The 22027-nt window shown below is 44.3% G+C and overlaps 5 protein-coding genes across 6 annotated transcripts; 2 read left to right on the forward strand and 3 right to left on the reverse strand.

Annotated features, from left to right (window-relative positions):
* Positions 1–2966: 2966 nt before the first annotated feature.
* On the reverse strand, positions 2967–3665 carry LOC6551445. The gene is made up of 2 exons (XM_001978507.3): positions 3526–3665; positions 2967–3464 (listed from the first exon to the last, which is right to left on the reverse strand). The coding sequence occupies exons 1-2, from the start codon at positions 3583–3585 to the stop codon at positions 3252–3254; spliced, it is 273 nt and encodes a 90-aa protein (XP_001978543.1). The 5' UTR covers positions 3586–3665; the 3' UTR covers positions 2967–3251.
* A 4573-nt stretch (positions 3666–8238) lies between these two features.
* On the forward strand, positions 8239–8745 carry LOC6551446. 2 transcript variants are annotated; one of them, XR_003408072.1, is made up of 3 exons: positions 8239–8433; positions 8486–8605; positions 8678–8745. XR_003408072.1 is itself a non-coding variant. In XM_001978508.3 (2 exons), the coding sequence occupies exons 1-2, from the start codon at positions 8268–8270 to the stop codon at positions 8536–8538; spliced, it is 219 nt and encodes a 72-aa protein (XP_001978544.2). In that variant the 5' UTR covers positions 8239–8267; the 3' UTR covers positions 8539–8653. The 2 variants fall into 2 exon arrangements, 1 of the variants encoding a protein (XP_001978544.2); XM_001978508.3 differs by lacking the exon at positions 8678–8745 and having other exon boundaries at positions 8486–8653.
* A 687-nt stretch (positions 8746–9432) lies between these two features.
* On the forward strand, positions 9433–12504 carry LOC6551464 (sodium-coupled monocarboxylate transporter 1). Its single transcript, XM_001978509.3, has 5 exons — positions 9433–9836; positions 10688–10847; positions 10904–10969; positions 11036–12126; positions 12185–12504. The coding sequence occupies exons 1-5, from the start codon at positions 9598–9600 to the stop codon at positions 12432–12434; spliced, it is 1806 nt and encodes a 601-aa protein (XP_001978545.1). The 5' UTR covers positions 9433–9597; the 3' UTR covers positions 12435–12504.
* Positions 12505–15343: 2839 nt separating this feature from the next.
* On the reverse strand, positions 15344–15571 carry LOC6551465 (fe-S cluster assembly protein DRE2). The gene has a single exon (XM_001978510.2). It carries the CDS (start codon positions 15554–15556, stop codon positions 15344–15346), a length of 213 nt encoding a protein of 70 aa, XP_001978546.1. The 5' UTR covers positions 15557–15571.
* A 468-nt stretch (positions 15572–16039) lies between these two features.
* LOC6551466 lies at positions 16040–16410 on the reverse strand. The gene is made up of 2 exons (XM_001978511.3): positions 16351–16410; positions 16040–16290 (listed from the first exon to the last, which is right to left on the reverse strand). The coding sequence occupies exons 1-2, from the start codon at positions 16396–16398 to the stop codon at positions 16156–16158; spliced, it is 183 nt and encodes a 60-aa protein (XP_001978547.1). The 5' UTR covers positions 16399–16410; the 3' UTR covers positions 16040–16155.
* Positions 16411–22027: the final 5617 nt, after the last annotated feature.

The raw sequence follows: 22027 nt of genomic DNA on the forward strand, positions 1-22027 counted from the left end.
TTTGGGGCGACACCTACAATTCACCCCGGGGGCGTGAGCTAGCGGAAGCCATCTCTATCACTGGAGCTAAGATACTTGCAACTGGTTCGCCAACCAGGTATCCTTATGTACCCAGTCATACGCCTTCCTGCATTGACTTCGCGGTGCATCATGGTATACCAGATTCCCTAACAAGTATAACACAAAGTTGGGATCTGGACTCCGATCACTTGCCTTTGATCATCAGTATTGTGACAGATAGTACCCATGTGAATCCAAGTCCACGATTAGTCAACAAGCACACTGACCCGCTCGCTTTTAGTCAACAACTGGAGAGCATGATCCCGTTGAACATCACGCTAAATTCTGGTGAAGAAATTGAAATGGCTGTTGATCACCTTACGCAAAGTATTCACAGGGCTGCGACTGCATCTACGCCTTCTGTTCCTCGGACAGGCACCCCCTATGGAATATCCCTAACAAGAGAGGCTAGAGAGCTCCTGACACAGAAAAGGAGACTCAGAAGGCGAGCAATCCGATCTCAAGATCCCTGGGACCGCATCTTATGGAACCGTGCTGCAAAACAACTACGAAATGTGGTAAGAGACCTTCGAAGTATCTTTTTTGAGCAGAAGCTGGCTTCTATGGACTATACGGTGGATGCTGGGTATTCACTCTGGAAGTCCACCAAATCCCTCAAAAGACAACCGTTCAGACAGGTACCCATTAGATGCCCGGGAGGTGAACTTGCTAAAAACGAGGAGGAACAGGCCAATTCCTTTGCAAATCATTTGGAGACTAGGTTCACCCATTACCAATTCGCTACAATGGAGCAGAATCGAGAGACGCTTGACAGCCTAGAGATACCCCTACAAATGTCGCTACCAATTAAACCAATCAGGGTTGAGGAAATTGCCGAAGTCATTAAATCAATGCCAATAAAGAAGACTCCTGGCATCGACAATGTCTGTAATGCCACGTTAAAAGCGCTACCTCTCCGAGCCATCCTATACATGGCGAAAATATTTAATGCTATATTTAGGGTGCAGTCCTTCCCAAAGCAGTGGAAAATGGCAGCAATTCTCATGATACATAAGCCTGGGAAACCTGAAGAGGATCCGGAATCGTATCGGCCCATAAGTCTGCTGTCTTCGCTATCCAAGATATGGGAAAGGCTGATTGCCAACAGACTAGGTGACTTTATTAAGGAGCGCCGTATCCTCCCAGATCACCAGTTTGGATTTCGACAGGGACACAGCACTGTGGAGCAGGTTCACAGACTGGTTAAGCACATTATTCAGGCGTTTGACGACTTGGAATACTGCAATGCTGTATTTATTGACATGCAGCAAGCATTTGACAGAGTCTGGCATATCGGCCTACTCTGCAAAATAAAAAAGCTGCTTCCAGCACCATACTATGGAGTCCTGAAATCTTACCTGGAAGATAGGAAGTTCATGGTCAGGGTCAGAAGCACCTACTCAACCCCTTGCTACATGAGAGCTGGAGTTCCGCAGGGCAGCGTCCTCGGCCCGCTGCTCTACTCAATATTTACCGCGGATTTGCCTTGCCCAAATATGCACCATATGGAAGCTCCCAGGAAGGCCCTACTCGCCACTTACGCTGACGATATCGCACTGTTATACAGCTCCAGTTCTTGCACTGAGGCAGCACGTGGCCTCCAAGAGTATCTCAATACTTTGGCTGCATGGTGCAAAAGATGGAACTTAAAGGTAAATCCACATAAGACCATCAATCCTTGTTTCACCTTGAAGACTCTCATTAGGCGCACACCACCCATACAATTTGATGGCGTAACCCTAGAACAACCTCTGCAGGCTAAATACCTTGGGATCACCCTTGACAAACGGTTGACCTTTGGCCCACACTTAAAAGCTGCGGCACGGAGATGCGGTCAGAGAATGCAACAACTGCGATGGTTGATCAACAGAAGAAGCACCATGACACTTAGAGCCAAAAGGGCAGTATACGCCCACTGTATAGCCCCGATCTGGCTATATGGAGTGCAGATCTGGGGTATTGCTGCAAAATCGAACTATAAACGCATTGAGGTCTTGCAAAATCGTGCAATGCGTGCCATCACCAACTGCCCATACTATGTACGTAGCTCAACCCTTCATCGGGACCTTAATCTGCATACAGTGGAAGAACAGATCTCAAGGCACACAAGCAGATACAGTGATAGGCTTAAAAGACACCACAGCATGCTAGCAAGACGCCTACTCCCTGCCAGGCCTCTAAGAAGGCTTAAAAGAAAGGGCTTTGCCAAAACAATTGGACAGCTTTAAAGACCCCCTCGACGTTTGAGACTCTGTTGTTAGTCTTCCCACGATAAGTGAGAAGTTTGGTTATATTATTTATATGTTTAATTGCAATGTTATGGTACTAGTACTGCATGTACGGATTCGTCGCTTTATAATAATAAACATTTAAAAAAAAAACAAAAAAAAAAAAAAAAAAAAAAAAAAAAAAAAAAGACAAGTGCAAAGTTTTCACCACAAAAACTTTTATGCTACCATAAAACTTGTGCATTTTTCTACAAAACAAAGACGAAACAACCAGCAGAAGCAAAAGAGAGGAAAAAAGTGGATAAAAAACACCCGCAACAGAAACAGAGTTGGTCTCACTTTTTTTCCGTCTCCTTCCATTGCTTAAAACAAAATGCAAATAAAAAAGTTTTTCCCAGCAGAGCCGCCTTTTCCACGGCTTTTTTATTTTTTTTATTACTTTTCTAAGAACTACTTGGGCTGAAGGTTGCTTTGGCTTGGTCGGGAAAAACCCACAACGGTGGGTGGGTTATTGGTGGGCAAGTCGGTTTAGCCCTCGGGCCCGAAGCAAAAAGGTTTGACCCAAAAATCCTCGAAGGGAATTGTTCTTTTACCGCATTTATGGTGTCTTGCAATATTTCTACATTTACGTGGAAATATATACATAAATGTACTCGTATATGTATTTTTATACCGATCTATATTTCATATATTTTTATATTGATCTGAATCGCTTTACTTTTAATATAGCCATTGAGCTTTCCAACAACCTCTTACTACGATTAAAATATGTAGTAAATAAATATTAGTTGACGTGTTTTAAAAGCTTTTCTTAAAATTAATATTATAAATATTTTGGTAAAAAAAAGTAATGATTAAAATAGTATTTGTTTGAACATTGTTCACATTGTACGTCAAATTTCAATTGATTTTCCACTTGAAGAAATTGCTAATGGTGATGACTTGAGTATGAGGTATGTATGCCTATCTGCGCTTAATGTCATCGACTTTTTGAAGAGGAACACGTTCCCACAATTGTCGAAAGCCCCCATCCATTTTGCGAGGATTGAAGTGCGCGATCGTATCTCTGGTGTAGCCAGTCAAAATCCCAGGCACTTCAGCAGAGGACTCTTCGTCCAAGTGATGGCCATCATCGTTCTGCAGGAACTCTTCGTCCATAAACTCCAGTGCAAGTGCCTGCACATTACGTTTTGAAATAGTTGAAGTTGAAACACGCAGTTCTTGGTTTCCCACTTACCAATTGGATAGAAATGGCGGCCACTGCCAAGAGGCTAAATAGTTTATACGGCAAAGCCATGATCGCAATGGAAAAATCGTCAGAAATAAAGCCCGGAGTTAAAACGCCTCACAGAACATTTTTCGCTGAGCGACGAATGCGAACTGAAATCGGAATTCAGCAGCGATTTGAGCCCAGCAAATCGGCCAAAAGGCATTATAATCGGCGCCCCACGTGTGCCGCATACCGAAAAAGCTCCGTTGACCCTGCCCAACACTATGTACAGTATATAGGTTTATTTTTAGCCTACGGCGTCATACCCTCCGCCCACTTCTCACCTTTCCGATTCACCTGTCGGCTCCGTTGACTCATTCAATTGGCCGCTTTAATAGTGGAAACTGCTTTTTTACGCCACTGCCGCTGTTGCCGTTTGATTTGTGTTTTAATTTCCATCAATGGCTTTGCGAATTATTGACCAGAACGCGGATGGAAAAAAAAGCGAAAAACAAACTATAACACCGTGTGCAATTTGTTTGTGATGTACGAGAGCAAAAAGTGTCAGTTGTCATGTTTGGCGGTAAATTATGACCACTGGCGTTGGATTGGATTAATCGCAAAAAATGGCTGCCAAATATTTAATATTACTTCAAATTGTTTACTGTTTGCGCTGAAATACCCACACAACCTCTTTAAAACGTTTTAAGCTGTTTTAAAACTTGAAGTCTAACGTTTTCCATGGAACGATTTATGTTAATGAATTATATGAATATACTATATCCATTTCTACTAATCTTTGGTGTAATTTAATATGTTAGGGATGTAGTATTTTGCGTAAAGCTAAATGTCTGTTTCTAGGAATATTCAAAGACTGCTTTAAGTAACTTTCATAATATTGCTTAAGGGAACAAATAAGCCAAAATCACACTTAAAGGGATTTTTTCTAAATTACCAAGTAAGTAGTTACAGTAAAATGCAAGCTTTAGGATCAAGAAACTGCACCAGAATAGCTATTATTATAATTATTATTATGGGAATCATCACTTAAGATGGAGAATTCCCCTAAAAGATTTAAGAAACATTTTTTCTAAATTCTCAAGTAAGAAGTTACAGTAAAATGCAAACTTTAGGATCAAGAAACTCCAGCAGAATAATTATTATTATAATTGTTATTATGGGAATCATCACTTAAGATGGAGCAAAAAGGAGTTACCTTTGCTAGTATATTTAAATCCAATCATTCGTTGGCGAATTAATTACAAAGCCAAACGTTTCCATTAAGATAGTTGACTCAGGACTCACGATTGGTATTGAGACACGACTAAAGTTAAGTTCTTATCGCAGAAAGTGTAATAGGAAAAGTAAGGAAATTCTGTCCATAAAAGCCGACGTTTTGAGCGTTTTGCGAATCAGTTTGAAGTTTCTCGAGGCAAAATGAAGATTTCCGCAGCCGTTCTTGGCCTCTTTTTGGCTTTCTTCATCAGTTCACAAACGCCAACGTCAGCTGTAAAATCACACAGATCACTTGGACAATTTCCTAAGTTCTCTAACTAAATTGATTTAATTTCAGTTTTTCTTTCCACCGCCATTCGGGTCATTTTGCCAATTATTCCCCGATTCTATTTTCTGCAAAAAAATTAATGATAATGCAGTCCCCGGGACAAATGGATCAACCCCCACCACAACTACAACTCCTGCAACATCAGCTACTCCAGCAGGAGGTCAACTGCGATTTTTGAAGCCACCGTATTAACTGGTGAATGGCTAATGTTTGTTACGGGCTCGCCTTATGATTGTATCCAATATGCCAATAACCTTTAATTAAAAACTTCCTAAGAGCATCAATTTGTTGTTTCATAGATTCTCAAGGTGGATCTTCAATTGATTCGCCTAATTAAACAGCCAAGTAATTAATCAGTGATTTATTGTTAAGTTCTCCATTCCCCCAGCAAGGCCAACAAATTGTATAGTACTTAATCACCCTGCTGGATTCCACACACCTTTTCAGAAGGCTTGCAGTAAAAATTCAATTAATTGCGAGCTCTATCGCCGAATGCAATCGCTTATGAACTCATAAGCACATCAGCGCCCTTTTTGCTCCCAACATCAACTTATTACACACTGTGCCCCGTATTTAGTGGACATAGTTAAAGATCGTTATCCAATTAGTCAAAAGCCCGTGTAATAAATTGCCCGAATTAAGGTGCGGAATTTTAATTACATAATTTACGCGTGCGTTGCGTGGCCATCGAAGATCCGTGGGGTTGGTTAAATTAGACCACCGAATCGGGGATTCCTGGTCAGAGCGAACAAAACAAACAAGTCAAGCGCAGTCGGAAAAGTGCGTTTGATAGCTCATCTTAATAGAAAAGTACACGCAATTTGGGTGCGCTGGGTGGTTGGGTCATTAGAAAAATGACAGTAATAACAATAATTATGAATTTTATCCGATTAACGGGAAGAGCCAACTAGCCAGGCGTATATATTCAAATATTTAGTGCAATGCGTGCCATTGAACAATTAATTCTTATCTAGTTGAGCTGATGCAACAGTCCCTCCGACCTTTGACCCCTGACTCCTGACTCCTGACTCCCGACTTTCGAGTGCCACCTCGTGGCATTTCTCACATGTCATCGTGAAGCAAACTGTAAGAAACTTGCCACACAAATGGATAATTTCATGAGATGAGTTTATTCGCATGGTCATGGGCAGCTCAATAAAACTACACGTAGATCACCACTTTGGAAAAATCAGAATTTCTTTATAATCACTGCAATATAGATGTTTTTCTCGCAGTGCATCACCAACTGTGGGGCAATTGCGTGTCAAATGCGCTCAATTTTGTTATGACAATGCGATGTAATTAGGGGCCACGCATAGGCCCAATGCTGACGATGACGATGACGATGCCAAAGCCCATAATATATGACTCCTGCTCCCTGAGTTCCACTTTCCATTTTTCCATTTTTCCACCAGTCCTCCAGTCCAGCTTGCTAATCGCTATCCCAGTTTTGGGTGTGTTCCGCGCACTTGATAAATATTGTAAATGGCAGCACCCATTACATGCCTTTCCCACTGATGATGACCGAAGTGTGAATGACAGTGGCTGCCCAAAAGGGGGTAGGATTTTCATGGAGGCGTTTTTCCGCTGGTGACATTTGCATATGTAGCGTCATTGCGGCAGGGAGTGGTTTCAAATCTAATTGCTGCAGTAGCAAGTACGAAGAAGGTTGGTGCGGCTATCATAAGGTTTGAAATAGAGTTCGATAGCATAGGTATTTATTTTTTGGAATTTAATACATATAAGTAAGGATTTTTTGTTTATTATGCAAAGTGCGGCACTAGTCCTCGCATTAGAATTCGGCAGCAGGATGAGGCAAGAAGAGGCTTAGGAAAATCGGGCGCGGTACAGTAGGGGCAACTAATTAAAACCACTTAACAAATGCTTTCTCAACTGTAAAGTTAGCTATAAACAACGAACACACACACGCATGCTGAGAGACATATGTACGCAACTTGAAACAAAATTAAAAAGCAAATAATTTTCATGGCATTTTCCGAGCACAGGGGCGAAAAAATAAAGCACTCGCAAGCGGGGAGCAAAGAAAACAAGAAATTCCAACATAATTCCAAATAATATTACAACACCTGCGAAACGGTTTTGAGTGGCCCGCCAAAAGTGGGGGACGGATATATGCATATGTAATATGTATGTACGTATGTACGTATGTACGTATGCATGTACATGTGTGCGAAAAGGGCTTTTTCTCGAAAAATCGCTCCACTGGAATTAATTAATTTGCCGTTGACGCTGGAGCGCAAAAAAAAAGAATACACAAATAAACAAGAAATGCAAGGGAAAAATCAGCCAGCGAAATCAAAAAGAAAAAAAATAGCAAGAATGATATATACGGCGACACCCACTCATTAAAATTACAGAGTAATAGACGAACCGAACAAGTGCTTTATTTTAATTAAAAACAATATTTTCTAATTCTTAAAGCGCGCGCACTTTTGAAACAAATTTTCGCAACACACAATTTTGGCAATACAATTTTACAGTAAATATTATTGTTAGCTGCATTTATACCACTCGTTCATCTGACTTTCTCAAGAAATTTCTATTTTAATTATATTATAATAACCCTTTTTTGAAATGCGGGATACACTGATGAAGCCAACTTAGAAAGTGTATCTGCAGTATTCATTTGAAGAGTGGCGTGAATAAAAATTCACTGGGTGTTCACTGCAACGCATTTTCAAGGTGCAAAACGCATACAATTTTTGATTCTGATTCACCTGTGTGTTTCCGAGTGTGTGTGTGCGTGTGTGTGTGTGCGTGAGCCTCCGCATTTGTGTGAGTGTGTCTCCAGCTGTGTGTGTAGTGGCACTTGCTGCTCATTTTATGCTTCGATTGCCACCGAAGTGCAGACGTTTTTTGCCACAGCTGAAGCTGAAAACTGAGGCTCAAGCCATCTGCATTTTAGATCTGATTTTCAGTCGGAAAAATGGTGGCCGAAAGTTATACGAAACACTACTTTATTACAAGCGATTATTTGATGTTTTTATACCGTAAATTTATATGCCAAAAATAAATGCGAGATACAAATCGGTTTTGGCTATGGGCCATTTGACAAGTATTGAAGCTCAACGAGCAAAACGATTATATTCTGTAATCGAGCGTGTTAATATTTTGATTAGAGCGGGTCTATAAAAGTGTCGGCTTCTAAAAAATGCAGAGCCACAGTTCGTCACCAATCGAAGCCATGGAACACAATCCTTGTCTTTTTCTGGCCCTGACTTGTATCCTATTCATGGCCCAGCATTGTTTGGCAGCACCGTCGGCCGATGATTTGGCCAAGTTTGGGGAAATGGAACGATCCATCAGGGAGCTGGCCAGTTCGATCCTGGCCCTGAGTGGAGCCACTGCCGGTAGGCCTACTTCCTGTGACTTAACCACTATATCATTGTTGATGCATTCCAGGCACGCGCAGTGATGTACCTAATAGAGTTTGGCCTGAGGAACTGCAGGCCTAGGTTTTGGTCAAAACCAGTGGGCTCGGTCTACTAAATCGTGTTTAGCAGCTCTGCAGTTTGTCATTTTGTAATGCAATTTGTTTGGTTTGGGTAATAAAATCTTAGGCACAACATAGCACTATTTTCCGTGTATTTTTAGGCACACAGGCAAGAAGAAATTCCCCTTGATGAACCAAAATCTCATTGTCTTTGCCCCGCTCGACACCCGCAGTTTACATAAGCAAATCCGGGAGACCGCAATCCAAGTGCCGATCGCATTTATGGAAAATTGGAGTGCGACGCAGGAGCGGCGGTTCAAATTGCCGACTAAATCTAATCAACTTAATTTACACAGTCGCACCCCATTCCCTCTACACTGCAAAATAAGCGAAGCTGCTCTGTTGCGAACTTAAAACAAGTTACTGAAGCGATCTCATGGCACATCTATGCGACACAGCAGAGAGTGCTGCTCCTCAAATGCAATGTGTGCACTTTCCTATAAGAAGTAATGCCAATTTTATTCCAGTGTAACCAATTTGCCTGCCAAGTCCCTCGATCTGTGCACTCTCCAAGGCGAAGACGACGCGTTGGCTCAAGTGCCCCGCTGGCGACTCAATTTGCTATACTGCAACCACTGACTCAATTAGCCCAGTGGGTGGGTGGGTGTTTGGGTGGTGGTGGAGGTGGTGCCTCCAATGGAAAGCGTCAGCTGGCCAGAGTCAGCAGTCAGCTGTTGCTCCAGATCCAGGCAAAGCTTAGTCGCAGCTGCCACGCGAAAAGTGACGGCGATCTCGCCGGCGTTTGAGTGTGTGTATGTCATAATATCATTAATAAAAATATAAAACAATAATAGTCGCTGGTGGTGGTGCTTTTTTTCCTTTTGCTATGTGTGGCAGCAGCACAATTGCAGTTCCATCTCGCTGTGATCTGTGACTGGAATCTGGAAACTGGCCTCTGGCCACCAGTCACCTCTGATGCGTGCCTCCGTGCGGTGCGATCGCTGTGGTTCTTGGTTTTTCCCCTTTTTTTGGCAACTTTTTGTTTTGAGTGAGCGAGTGAGCAAGTGAAAGTGCCGGAAAAATGCACGTGGAGGAGCTGAGAGCCAGCCTGCAGAGCTTTGGATGGCTGGACTACTTGGTCTTCTGCCTGATGCTGGCCATTTGCGCCGTGATCGGGATTTATTTCTGCCTGCAACTGCGTGGCGAGTCCAGGAGGAAGAAGGCGCATGGCGAAGAGGAGGCGGCGACTAGTGCTGCCTCATATTTGGTTGGCGGCAGGCAGATGAAGATCTTTCCCATCACCATGTCCCTGATATCCAGGTGAGGAATAGCCGAACTTTTCAAATGAACTTTTTGGCAGCAAGTGAACACTTCATTTTTATTCAGTGTGACCAGAGCTTAAGTAAATCAAAAATATTAAAGTGCCTAATATATCCAAGATAATCCGATAAGAACGTTGAAGGAAACTATAAAGAACTTGACACAAACCAACTTAATTAGAAACAATGCTCGTTCTACTATAGCCACTTGCTGAGTATACTATAGGGTTGAGATGGAAAACCCCATTCCCTCCTCACTGTTAAGTGCCTAATGTGCCAGAGATAAGATGGAATTAATAAAAGTTCCCCCAAAAAGCCCGTGGGCTCTCCACTAACAAGCTGTCTGAAGATTCATGCAGCCAAACGACATAGTTGTATGTAGATCGCTCGCAGTTTGCTCCAGTTTTCGCCCCGTTATTTTTAGCATACTTGTACAGCTCACGCCTATCAACGCACAAAATCAAAATGTTTCATAATTAATAATTGGCTTCCACGCTCGTGGGCAATTCGAGCTACCCGCATTTGCAGGGCATTCGAATTGGCGACGGCCAATTGGCGACTGCGACTGCGACTACGGGTCCACTTCCACCTCCACTTCCACCTCCATTTCCACTTGCACTTCCCCGAGCCCCAAATAGCCCATCTCCACCAAGTCCCAACTAGGAATATGTACGGCAACTTGACTTGGGCAGCGGGAATTACGACGACATTGGTGCTAATTGAATTGTATAAAACGCACTTGGATCTCTTACAGATGATGGGTGATCGGCTTGGGGCCTTTGGCAAAGGTCAAGGCGACTTTGCCCAGGAAGAAATTATTTATGTCTTAATTGGGATAACATTTCTTTTCAGCTTTATATCTGGAATTACGCTTTTGGGCACACCCACCGAGGTTTACCTGTATGGAGCTCAGTACATGTATATCATGGGATCGCTGGTTCTAATGGGCTTTTGCATGTATTACTTCTTCCTGCCGGTCTTCCACGAACTCAATTTGATATCAACCTACAAGGTAGGCACTTCATCGGGTTTGCACTACATGTCGATGTGTAATGGAGTATTTTTCAGTACCTGGAGCAGCGATACAACAGGAGCTTAAGGCTTTTCGGCTCTGTCATGTTCATCGTGGCATCGGTGAGCAACTACCGCTTATAGCTTTATAATTTGGTTTTATCATTTGGTTTTGTGGTTCTCCTCCAGCTCCTGTGGCTGCCAATCGTGATTTACGTGCCGGCTATAGCCTTCAACCAGGCCACGGGAGTGAATATCCACGTAGTGACGCCCATTGTGTGCGTGGTGTGCATTTTCTACACTTGCATTGGAGGGCTGAAGGCGGTGGTTTGGACGGATGTCATCCAAACGCTGATCATGTTCGGGGCAATGGCCTTGGTTCTGATCAAGGGAACCCTGGACATTGGCGGACCTGGAGTGGTGTGGCAGAGAGCCCAGGAGACGGCTCGCCTGGAGCTGCCCAATTTTAGTGCGGATCTGAGCGAGCGGTATACGTTCTATTCGCTGGTTTTGGGCGGTGTAGCCCATTGGCTGAAGTCGAATGCAATCAGTCAAAATATGATACAGAGATACTTATCGCTGCCCACGCTTCGCGATGCTCGGATTGCAATTTGGACATTCATCGCTGGTGTCTTGGCCTTTCTGATGATCTGCGGCTATACGGGTCTGCTGATCTATGCTACGTATTCCCAATGCGATCCCTTGGAAACGAAGTTGGCCCAGAGAAACGATCAGCTGCTGCCACTTTTGGTCATGGACACACTGGGCGCATATCCGGGTCTGCCAGGCGTGTTTGTAGCCGGTGTCTTCAGTGCGGCATTGTCATCGCTGTCGACCGGCTTAAACTCTCTGTCTGCAGTCGTGCTGGAGGATTTCGTAAAGACCTTCAGAAAGAGTCCTCTGACCGAAGGACAAACCGCTTTTGTGATGCGCAGTGTGGTCGTGGTATTTGGCATTATATTCGTGGCTCTGGTGTTTGCCGTGGAGAAGCTAGGTGCCGTCCTGCAACTGACCATCACCCTTTCGTCGGTGGCAAATGGACCGCTGCTGGGCATTTTTACCGCGGGAGTCATGTTGCCGTGGGTCAATTCCAAGGGAGCCTTACTCGGCGGATTCAGCTCACTCATTGTTATGGCATGGATGTGTGTGAGTGCCCAGCGGGATCTGGTCACCGGCGATCTCGTCTACAAGAGGAAACCTTATTCAACGATGGGCTGCAATTACACTTTCGCCGGAGAGCCTCGGGAGTTCGCCAGCCTGGCACTAGATGGCGCCACCAGGTGAGCATTTGCCTACCAAATTTTGCTGTCCTCCAACCCATTTATCTATCTTGGGCAGTTCCAGTCCGAGAGCTCCATTCCAGCTGTATCGGATTTCGTATCTGTACTTCACGCTCTTTGGAGCCCTGGTGACGATTGCAGTGGCGCTGGTCACAAGTCTTCTGCTCCGGGAATCGGATTTGGATGGAGTGGATACACGTCTGCTCACTCCATTCGTGAGGCGCTGGCTAGAGCGACGTCGTCATCGTCGATCGGAGGTACCGGATCCTGGCCAGAAGTCCAGCGACAAACAGGAGACGAGAACGTGAAGGGGATGGGCTTGTGCTGACCCGGCATCATCCTGGCAAAGTTCCTTTCGGTAGCTTAGCAAATATTTAAAATAAAACACAATTCATAATTATTTCGGCCCTGTGTCCTGTGCGAAATGGGTTCAAAGCAGTTTCCTGTGCTGCTTTCTCTGTAATTAGAAAAATGCCCGCAGTTATGGTCCAGGACTCCAAAAATGGGCAAAATGGGCAAGTGCGGAAAGGAGCGGGTGTGGGTACATATAACCCGGCCCGAACCGACCCAACCCGACAAATCAAAACGGCTGCCCAAATAGACGTAAAATCACAAACAGCAAAAAACTGCGGGCAGCAAATTGCTGCTTACCAAGTCGAAGACCTCTATACTCTTATTGATTCCAGGGTTCAATATGATCCAGTTCGACCCGGCTGATCGGGAATACATATATATTTAATAGGAGGAAACGCTTGCTTCTATTTGCCTATACACTCGTACATGTTTGGTAACGAATCTAGTATACCCTTTCAATCCACAAGTAGCGCGCTTAAAAAGGAGCCCATGTTGCAAGTAAGGGTTCCGCTCCGCTTTCAAGTGCCAGGCACAAGTGATTGGGCAGTGAACTCTGTCTGGCCAAGGTCAAGTGGGTGGGTGGTGGGCGGTGGGGGCGCCAGCAAGGGGTGTGGCTGGGCTAACCCAAAGGGTTCCGTTTTCACATTAGTTTGCCCTGTGCCGTTAATTGAATATTTACTGCTTTTCATGTGTGGTCGTCGGTCAGTCTGCATCCGAGTGGGCCCAACTATTTCGTTTGGGTCACATAACCCCCATCTGTACTTGTATGTTTAGGTCGTTTATGCAGCAAATTGAATTGTTAATGAGCTGACAAATGTTTGCGAAATTAGTTTTTGCCTCAGTCTGTGCAACTCCTTCATCTACTACTTGCACCAAAACTTTTATCGATGATGAAGACGACATATGCTATGGGGCCATACAGGTAAAACACACTCCCTTGGAATTTTGTCTCTTAATTAGCTGACTGCAAAAATAATTTTCGTACAAAGGAGAGACGGCGGCGAAAATATCATCAGAATGCATAATGACAGTTTCCGGGCTGTGTGGGTTTTTGGTTTTTTTCCTTTGTTTTTGGAAAATCTGTATCTGGACAAAAGCGCAGATGACACAGGTGCGCCACCTCGCGGCATATTCAAAAACTACGCTGTATGCATGGCCAGTGACAGGGGTTAAGGGTTATGGGGCTAGGGGGCTAGGGGTTAAGGGTCAGGGGCTGGGCAGGGGGCACGGCGACAGTTGTCATATGGGTGGATTGTTTTTTGGCCACGGCAGGAAACGGAAGCTGGCAGCGCTAACGTGCCAAACTGCCAACTACAAAAGCCAACAACTCCTCGCTCTGTTAACTTGTTTATGTCGCCGTGTTGCTTTTGTGTTGCTTTTTATGCTCAAATATAATTTGCTCACACCCCTTACCAATCTCCACTCATTACCCTTCAGTTTTGAATAAAGTCAGGCCAAATCGAACCCTTAGTTTATATTAAGCGGAATTGCTTGTAAAAGTATCTTTATAATACCATTATATTGCAGAAATTCTTTGGAAAACCGTTTGCCCTATGTGCAAATATATAATTCTTTCTCGTGGCAGCTTTTCGCTTTGAGGGTTATCAGCATATTATTATTATTAGCATATGTTAAACTATATTGCGAAATTATAGGGTATATGAACTATGCGACATTTTCCTACTTCCACTTCAGAAAACAAAGCCTTCGCGTACGTAGTTCCGTTTCCTAATTTTCTGATGCCTGCTGGCCATATAAATGCTAGTGACAATTTGCAACTGGCCCACCTCAAGCGCCTTAGCCCCTCAGCCAAGCCAACATTCGCTTTTTTTGTTTTTTGTGGTGGGAGGGCAAACGGCACAAAAGTCATTTTTGATTGTTTTCATGAAAATGAGCATAGAAAAATTATAATTAAAACTCATATGGAAATTGTCGAAAAAAGCAGCCACTACAAAATGGAAGGCGAGAACAATGGCCCGCTGATGTTGTTGTTGACCAAAAGATTGCATCTAAAAGAGACCCAAGAAATGCAGTGGTCGAAAAAGGGGGACGCCGAGCTGCGGGTTTATTGTTTGCGGGCAACATGTGTTCCTCCAACCTTCCCCTTCCCCTTCCCCTTCCCCGGGCCTCCCCCAATCTTTTCCCTGCCAAAACAATGTCAGCTTACAGAATTAGAAGAGCTCCAAAAGCAGTTACAAGGGAAGGTCTCTACCTGTGCGCCGCACACATAGCCAGAGGCACGGAAAAAAGTTTTGCCCCAAAATAACTCAGAAATATACGGTATTAGCTGAGTTTCCCAGTCGAATACCATCAATAAGCTATAAACCCATGTTCGATGCTGTTTGGCATTATACCAATTAGCTTTACGTGAACAAGCCGATTCGAAATTGCCATATTCCGTTTGAAAATGCACTTTTTTTGCAGTGTACACAGAGCACAATGGTCAGAGGAGCCAGTTGGAAAAACGCATGCCGGCTGCTTATTTTCTTGTTGTCGTTTCATTTTTGGCACTTTTATGCGATAAAATATTTAATTATATTCGGCAGCTTCGTTTGTGCATTGTGCGGTGGCCTTTCACAGCCCTTTTAGCCCATTTTACATCACCTTGGGGAGTGGGCGTGGCTGAAATTGCATTTCGAGTGTCTGCCGCAAAGTATGCAATGATTTCGGATGCCTCTTCCGTTTGAAAAGTGTTCCAACTGGCTAGATTTGAGGATTAACGTGCGATACAGGTGGAATTTAGTTCCCTTCAAGCTAATTGCACTTTAAGCAGTTTGATTTAATAAGCCACAAATGGTTGTATGCCAGAACATCAAATATCGGAACTATTCTATGTGTGTGCTGCCACAAATGGTTTCCTTCCTTAGCCAGTGGCCACTGTGGTTGCCCTGGTCGTAGTGGTTGTTGTGGTGGTAGTGGTTGTCGTCGTCGTGGTGGTGGCCAAAGGCCGCTTGATGATGGTTATCCGTATGCAGCCGGCATGATCCGGATGCTCGCCGATGGGCGCCGGGTCGCCAAGGGTCAAGCACTCCAGGGCGATCAACAGTGCGAATATGAACTTTGTGGCTTGCCTCATGGTGATCCTCGGCCTGAGAAGTGCCCCAAACAACTGATCGTGTGCCACGGCGGCGTCATTCGCTTTATAGTTCGCTTTTCTTGCAGCTTCATTCAGTTGGCCGCAATGACGGCGGACAATTGGCTATGTTGTATCAACAAATGCGATCACAAATTGCAGCCGCACCTCTGACCATGGACTTGTGGTGCACACAAATAGTATTAAACTGTATTTTCCCACTAACATCAGATAGCTCTAATTTCGTTTTTTGTGGTTGAACTTTTGTCACATTAATGCCGATTTAAATCGCTTCGTGGCGGGATGCCCGCCTAATGGTTATTGACGCTAGATACATCAATATCTTAGATATATCTCACACAAATGATGCAAATTGTGCGAACTCAGCATTTTATACTTCAATGCTCAAAGCAGATTGTCAACTGAGTATTAATAAGTGCTGTGAATTACTGATAAAATATATTATTAATTAAAACATATTTCGACCTCTATGCTGCAATGGATGCTCTTTATTTTGAAGCTGAAGGACTATAAGAAGCTAGGGTTCATTTCAGTGGTCTGTCAGTGGGCTTAGCCAGTTTTCTCATGTGTTTCCAAGCCATTTATCCCGCAGAGCTGACGGTGGTGGTGCGTGGAGGTGGACGAGCACCACGCGGTGGTGGTGAGCCCGTGGAGTTATGATGATGCCCGGCCGCCTCTAGTCCGCGCACCAAATTCACTCCGGCGACAGAGAATTGCTGCAAATTGCAGGGCATGAATGTTTGTTTCAAATATCCGCGATTTGCAACTTAACTTACCAGCAGACAGCAGCTCAGGGCCAAAAAGAACAGCAGACAGAAACGCATCTTGATGTGGAATGGTTGACATTGGCCTCGAATACGTCGCTTTTATGGGCCCCAATTGTTTATTCGGCTTAAACAAATATTTACAGCGTGTATCTGTAATTGCTTACGTAATTGGTGTGTCACATTAAATATCTAATTTGCTGTTCATATGGCGATAACATTATTTCAATTCTGCAATTATCATGTGCACTGGAGCTCTCCCTTTTTCGCTCAGAGTTGCAGTTCAAATGTAATCGACTTCGTTCTTTGGGTCTGGGTCGAGGTTAAATTGCTTATTCCAATGCCAGTTCAAAGATCATTTCTTGTACCAGGCTCACTTTCTCCAAACTAAACATTTTTAATTTACGCACTGCCTTCTGGTGATTGCTTAGTACCAAAGGTACCAATCACCTTATTCATTTTTTTCACATAGTGCCTTAGTAGAGCGCCTTTGATGTATGCCTAATGAAATGTATCTCGTTCATAAGCAGATATAGCAACCACCCCCCGACCCGACTAATAACTAATGCCATAAGCCACTCCAGATTGCAGCACTCGTGACTTGTCGTCGAGCATTTGATGAACTGCCACCGAATGTGGATGTATTTGGATTGGCATTGAGATCTCAGATCCAGAACCCAGATAGGCATAAACGTGTCGGGAAAGTTTTATGGCCAGTTCCTTTTACCTTACTCCAAATCCCCCATCGAATGAGGCTACTGAACTTTGACATGTTTGCAACACTGAGAATAAAACCCTGCCATACTCGTGTGTATTTGAATTAAAAACTAAACTTCCTTGTCCATACTTAATGGAAGTACTCCATAATTAGGAGTATTTTTGCTATTATATACACAAAAAGTTACGACGTGCAACTGAGTTATTTTATTTTTTCTCTCAGTTTCGAAACCAAATCCAGTCATAAACTACCAAATGTCAGCAGGAACAGGGGAAAAAATCATAAAAGTCCCCAAACCGAATTCTGTGGCCCACTTTTATTGGATTTTTACGATAAGCCTGGCTGCGTGTGTTACTTTTTAGGATTCTTATTTTTGTCAATGATAATTCGAAAAGCACTTTCGGCGCAAATTGCAGCTGTTATCGCTAATCAAATGGCACAAAGGACGCAGGACTATATATACATATATATAAATGGAGGGATATACAGGCACAAATCTGGCGAGTGTCTCCGGTCAGAATGCAAATCAAACAAACAATAAATTGAATCAGGACATTGTTGAATGTAACAGATAGCTTCCAAAAACAATGAGCAAGCCTAGCTGAACACATGCATATCCTGGAGACATTAAGGATATCCTTGAGTAGATGCAATTTTCTAACCAATATAATTCATAAATTTATTTTCAATCCTTTCCGCACATAAATTTTCATATTATGCACACTCACTCACAGACAGTACTCGTCCTTACCTCGACCCTATTTTTCTCCCAGGCCTATTGTCCTGCGGCATGTCCTGTGTGCGTTTGGTTATTATTTGTCGTCGTGCTTGTCATTATTTATATGGGCAGGCGAGAGATAAGTTGCTGCAATTGTGGCACCCCTTAAAACAGAGCCCCCAAGCCCAACCCCTCCACCCCACCAACCCCGAAACAGGATGCAGTCCAGGTCCTGGCAATTACACAAGCACAGATACAACGGTACACGGATGCAGCATGTCCTTCGGTGTGCGTGTGTTTGCAGGTTGTTGGCCCAAAATTTTGATTTATAAATGCCAACACCGAGCAGGTTATATCACCAGCAACGCCCCTCATCCCGTTCGCATTTTCGAAATTTCCCCCAGGAAGCTGCAGTTACTTTTGGCTGACAAACGTCCCCAGGATCTGAAGAGAGTGCAACTCAAGTGGCCATTAATATATCAGTTCAATTCATATTTGAAATTTTGCATTTCCTAACAGGACGAGAAACGAGAACGAGAACGAGGACGAGGCCGAGGCCACAGAGATCCTTGCCCAGCTGGCACCTAGATATAACCACTCCTTCGCCCGGAATTCCCCCGCTCCCACCACGCATACGATTATGATTTGTGTCTTACTTAATGCACAGCGTCCTACGAATTGGGAACACTGGGCGAAATGCGCCCTTATATATAAAATATATAATAGTAGAATTAGTATGCTCAATGCAGTATTGATAGTCGGTTATGCTAATCAATTGCAATCGGCAATTGAATCATTGCGCATGCATTCATTGGTGAAAGTGCCCCTCATTATCTCGCAGTGCAGCAACAGTGCCCAGCGGCACAGAACTGAACTGGTTAGCTGTTAGCTGAGTGGAGACGGCGGCGTCGTCTCAATCTGATTGATTTAGAATTCCAATTGAGACTGCATGAAATATGTTTGCTTCGTGTCTGGCTTCTGGCTGCTGTCGTTGCCGGAGGTCCTCAGAGTCCTTCCGTGGGCCCCTTAGCCTCCTTGGCCTCCTTGGCCCCCTTGGCCCCCTTGGGCGCCCCTACGGCAGCCCAGCATTTATGCATGGGCATATCCTTTTGCAAAATTTGCATTTTCAAACAATTGCAAACGGCAGCAGCAGCAGCAAAACAGCAGGAAGAGCAGCAGGACAACGACAACGACGACGACGACGACTTATTGGTATTTCATTGATTTATGACACTTGTGAAACAATTTGGAAAATCACAGATTAGCAGCCGAGAGCAGGACTAATTATACCCTACGGCTGATTGGGGCAGCACCTGCGACACGCCCATTCTGCCACTCGTCCTTTGGGGCAAGGGCCGCACTTCTTTGCACTTTGTCATGTAAATCGGTGGTAATTGCAGACAAGAGCCTAAGTAGAGGGCCTTGGTACTTGGTTTTAGTTGCGTAAAAATAATGTAAATAAAATGCAGGTCAACTTCGGCAGTCACATTTTAGTTTAAGAAAGCGAGAATTGGGTGGCAAAATGTAAATTGCCCACAAATGCCAACCTATAAATTGAGCAATTTGAAGTTGGTGACCTGGGATGGGTCCACCTTTGCATAAACTCCAGTGGCAACCTATGGGTTGCCATTAATTTGGCACTTTTTCGTGCACGGCGTAGGGTATCTTTGAGATATTGGCTAGCCGAACGGAATGAAGCCAAGCGAAGCTCCTTCATCATCATCTTCTCGAAAGCTCGAAGTTGCAAGCCAGCAGAGGACCTGCAGACTCGAACAATTGAACTTGCCACCCGCCGTCCGCTTAACCCCCGTGTGCCTTAACCCACCAGTGGCACATGTCCTTCCGCACTTTCTCTGCCATTTCTGAACCATCGTCTTTGCCAACTGCGACTGCGACTCCAACTGAGATTTATATGTCAGCCAAAGGTTGGGCGGCCTACCCCCCGTCGCCCCCCATCGCCCCTCGTTGCCCCAAAGCCCCCAAATGGACGTGCAGTGATTAGGCTACCAGGCTACAAAACGATTTGTTGCATGTTGTTGCAATTGATTGTTGCAATTTCAATTTTGAATTATGAGGCCTGCCTTGCCTTTTGGATCCTGGCATCCGTTTCCGTTAGCCCCCTCAATGTTGCTGCTGTGCATTTGGTATTGGTGTTGGCGTTGGTGTTGCTGCTTCTGCTGCTGCTTCTGCTGCTGCTTCTGCCTGTGTGCAATGTGTTGCAAGTTGCATTGGCAGCGTCATTCAAGTGTTTAGTGATTTATTGAATGCCGTTAGAGTTGTCGTTGTTTCGCCACTGCTGCCATTGCAATTGCAATTGCAATTGCATTGTTGCAATTGTACTCTGTCTGCCCAGAACCCAAAACTCTGAGATTAGCACAATGGCTTTGAGCACTTTTGACAGCTAAGATTTGTTTATGCCCAAACCAGCAGTCCGCCTCCACTCTTAACCCATTAGGCTGCGTCTGAGAGATGTGTCCTTATCTGGCCGGAAGTCTGGGATACTCGTGATTCATGTCTTTGCATATTGGTAACAAATTTGTGGTAATTGATTTGAAATTGATTAATTAAGTCTCCCCCCCTTGGCAGCAACGTAAACGATGACTGTGCCTTTTGGGCCAAGCCCCCTTTTGGGCAATCGAGTTTGTGGCGTCTCGCTTTTTGCCACTTTAATGCTGGCATATTTGAGTGAAATTTAACTGGGCTTTATACAATCAATGAAAAAACATGTCCAACTAAGTAATTTATTGAATTAATAGTGTTGAAGGCAGATCGGCTGCATGAATATGTGGGGAAAGCGGATTGAACCTGCTAATTTTCACACACCCTGCGCCGGAGTCCTTGGATCGGACCAAATGTCCTGGCTGCTGGCTGCTGGCTTCCTTTTTGGCAGGCGACAACCGCATTTTGCAGCCACAAATGGCGGCATCGTCAGCCTGCCACATTCCGCCTGTTAACCCTATATGCCCAATACCCCTTAACCCTTCAGCCCCCGAACTCTGGCTAACTTTGGCTTGTTTGAACGTTATCGACACGATTTTGACATATTGAATAGCAGTGAAATGTGGCCTCCTGCGGCAGCTAGACAACATGACAGACGTCTGGCAGCCTTCAGGATGCTGCGGCATCGAGCGGAGTCCTTATTTGGCCCCCCTTCAATTTTGCGGCTCCACTGGCGCGCATGTTTGTGGCTGGCATTTTGGCATTCAGCTGCCAAATGGTGCACATGCAAAAATATGCCAAAATTCATCCAACCAACCAAGCATCCATCCATCCATCCATCCATCCATCCATGTTGACACATGGCCCCTGCCTCCCGAGTGCCTGCTCCTTGTTTTCCTGCTCCTGGGTGTTAACATACATCAAATATTGACAGTTTGCTTAGCTCACACACGCAATCGATCCCTTTCCCCGATTTTCCGCAGCATGAGTGTGTGGTTTCTAGTTTTCAGCCGGTTGTTTCGGGAAAATCACGCAACTGTTTTGCGATCGAGTGATAGTAAAATTGCTGCTCTGTTTCATGGTACATATGTGCACTATATATATGTACATGGATGGAGCAAAAGGGATTATTTAAAGCTCTTGTCCGGTTACCACAAAGCATTCTCACTTGCCGAGCACTTTGCATAATGCTCGCTTCTTGCAAGTCCTTTGAATGGGATACACTGAAGAAAAAATATATGTTTGATGAAAATTGAAGGACTATGCTATCATTAAAGGTGGTTTTTGTGTACGCCCGCGAAAAGAGAACCAAGAGAAACATTTTCGGGAAAAACAGTCCAGTTCAGTTGAATTAGCTTGGATTCGCTTGAGGAACAAATCTGCTCTCAGCGTTTTGTGGTTATGATTTATCAATGCTTTTTACTGCAGCCCAAATGGGGGAGGTCGACATAATTTGCATAAGACGTTTCCTCAGCCGGCAAATGGAAAATGTCAATTGAGGCTGCAGTTTTACAGGAGGATGTCATGATTAATGGCTGTGATTTTTTCACATTATCTGCGCGAGTTTCGGAATTGTAATTTAATTTAGAGGCAGCAAACTGCCACCCACAACCCACCCACAACAGCCCTATGCAAATGAGCGGCTTTGTGTTTTAAGCCGGAGACTAAGTACAGGAAAAGCAAGCTGGGTAGAGGAAAATGCGAATGGGAAAAATCGGGGGAAGTCAACGAAGTGGGCAGAGACAATTGTCAATTGCATATCCTTTTCGCATTAATATTTCATTAACAACATTTGTGCGGAAGTTTGATCTTCT

Source organism: Drosophila erecta, unplaced genomic scaffold (genome assembly GCF_003286155.1).
Source record: "Drosophila erecta strain 14021-0224.00,06,07 unplaced genomic scaffold, DereRS2 tig00000126-arrow-pilon, whole genome shotgun sequence".
In the NCBI taxonomy this organism is placed as follows: Eukaryota; Metazoa; Arthropoda; class Insecta; order Diptera; family Drosophilidae; genus Drosophila; species Drosophila erecta.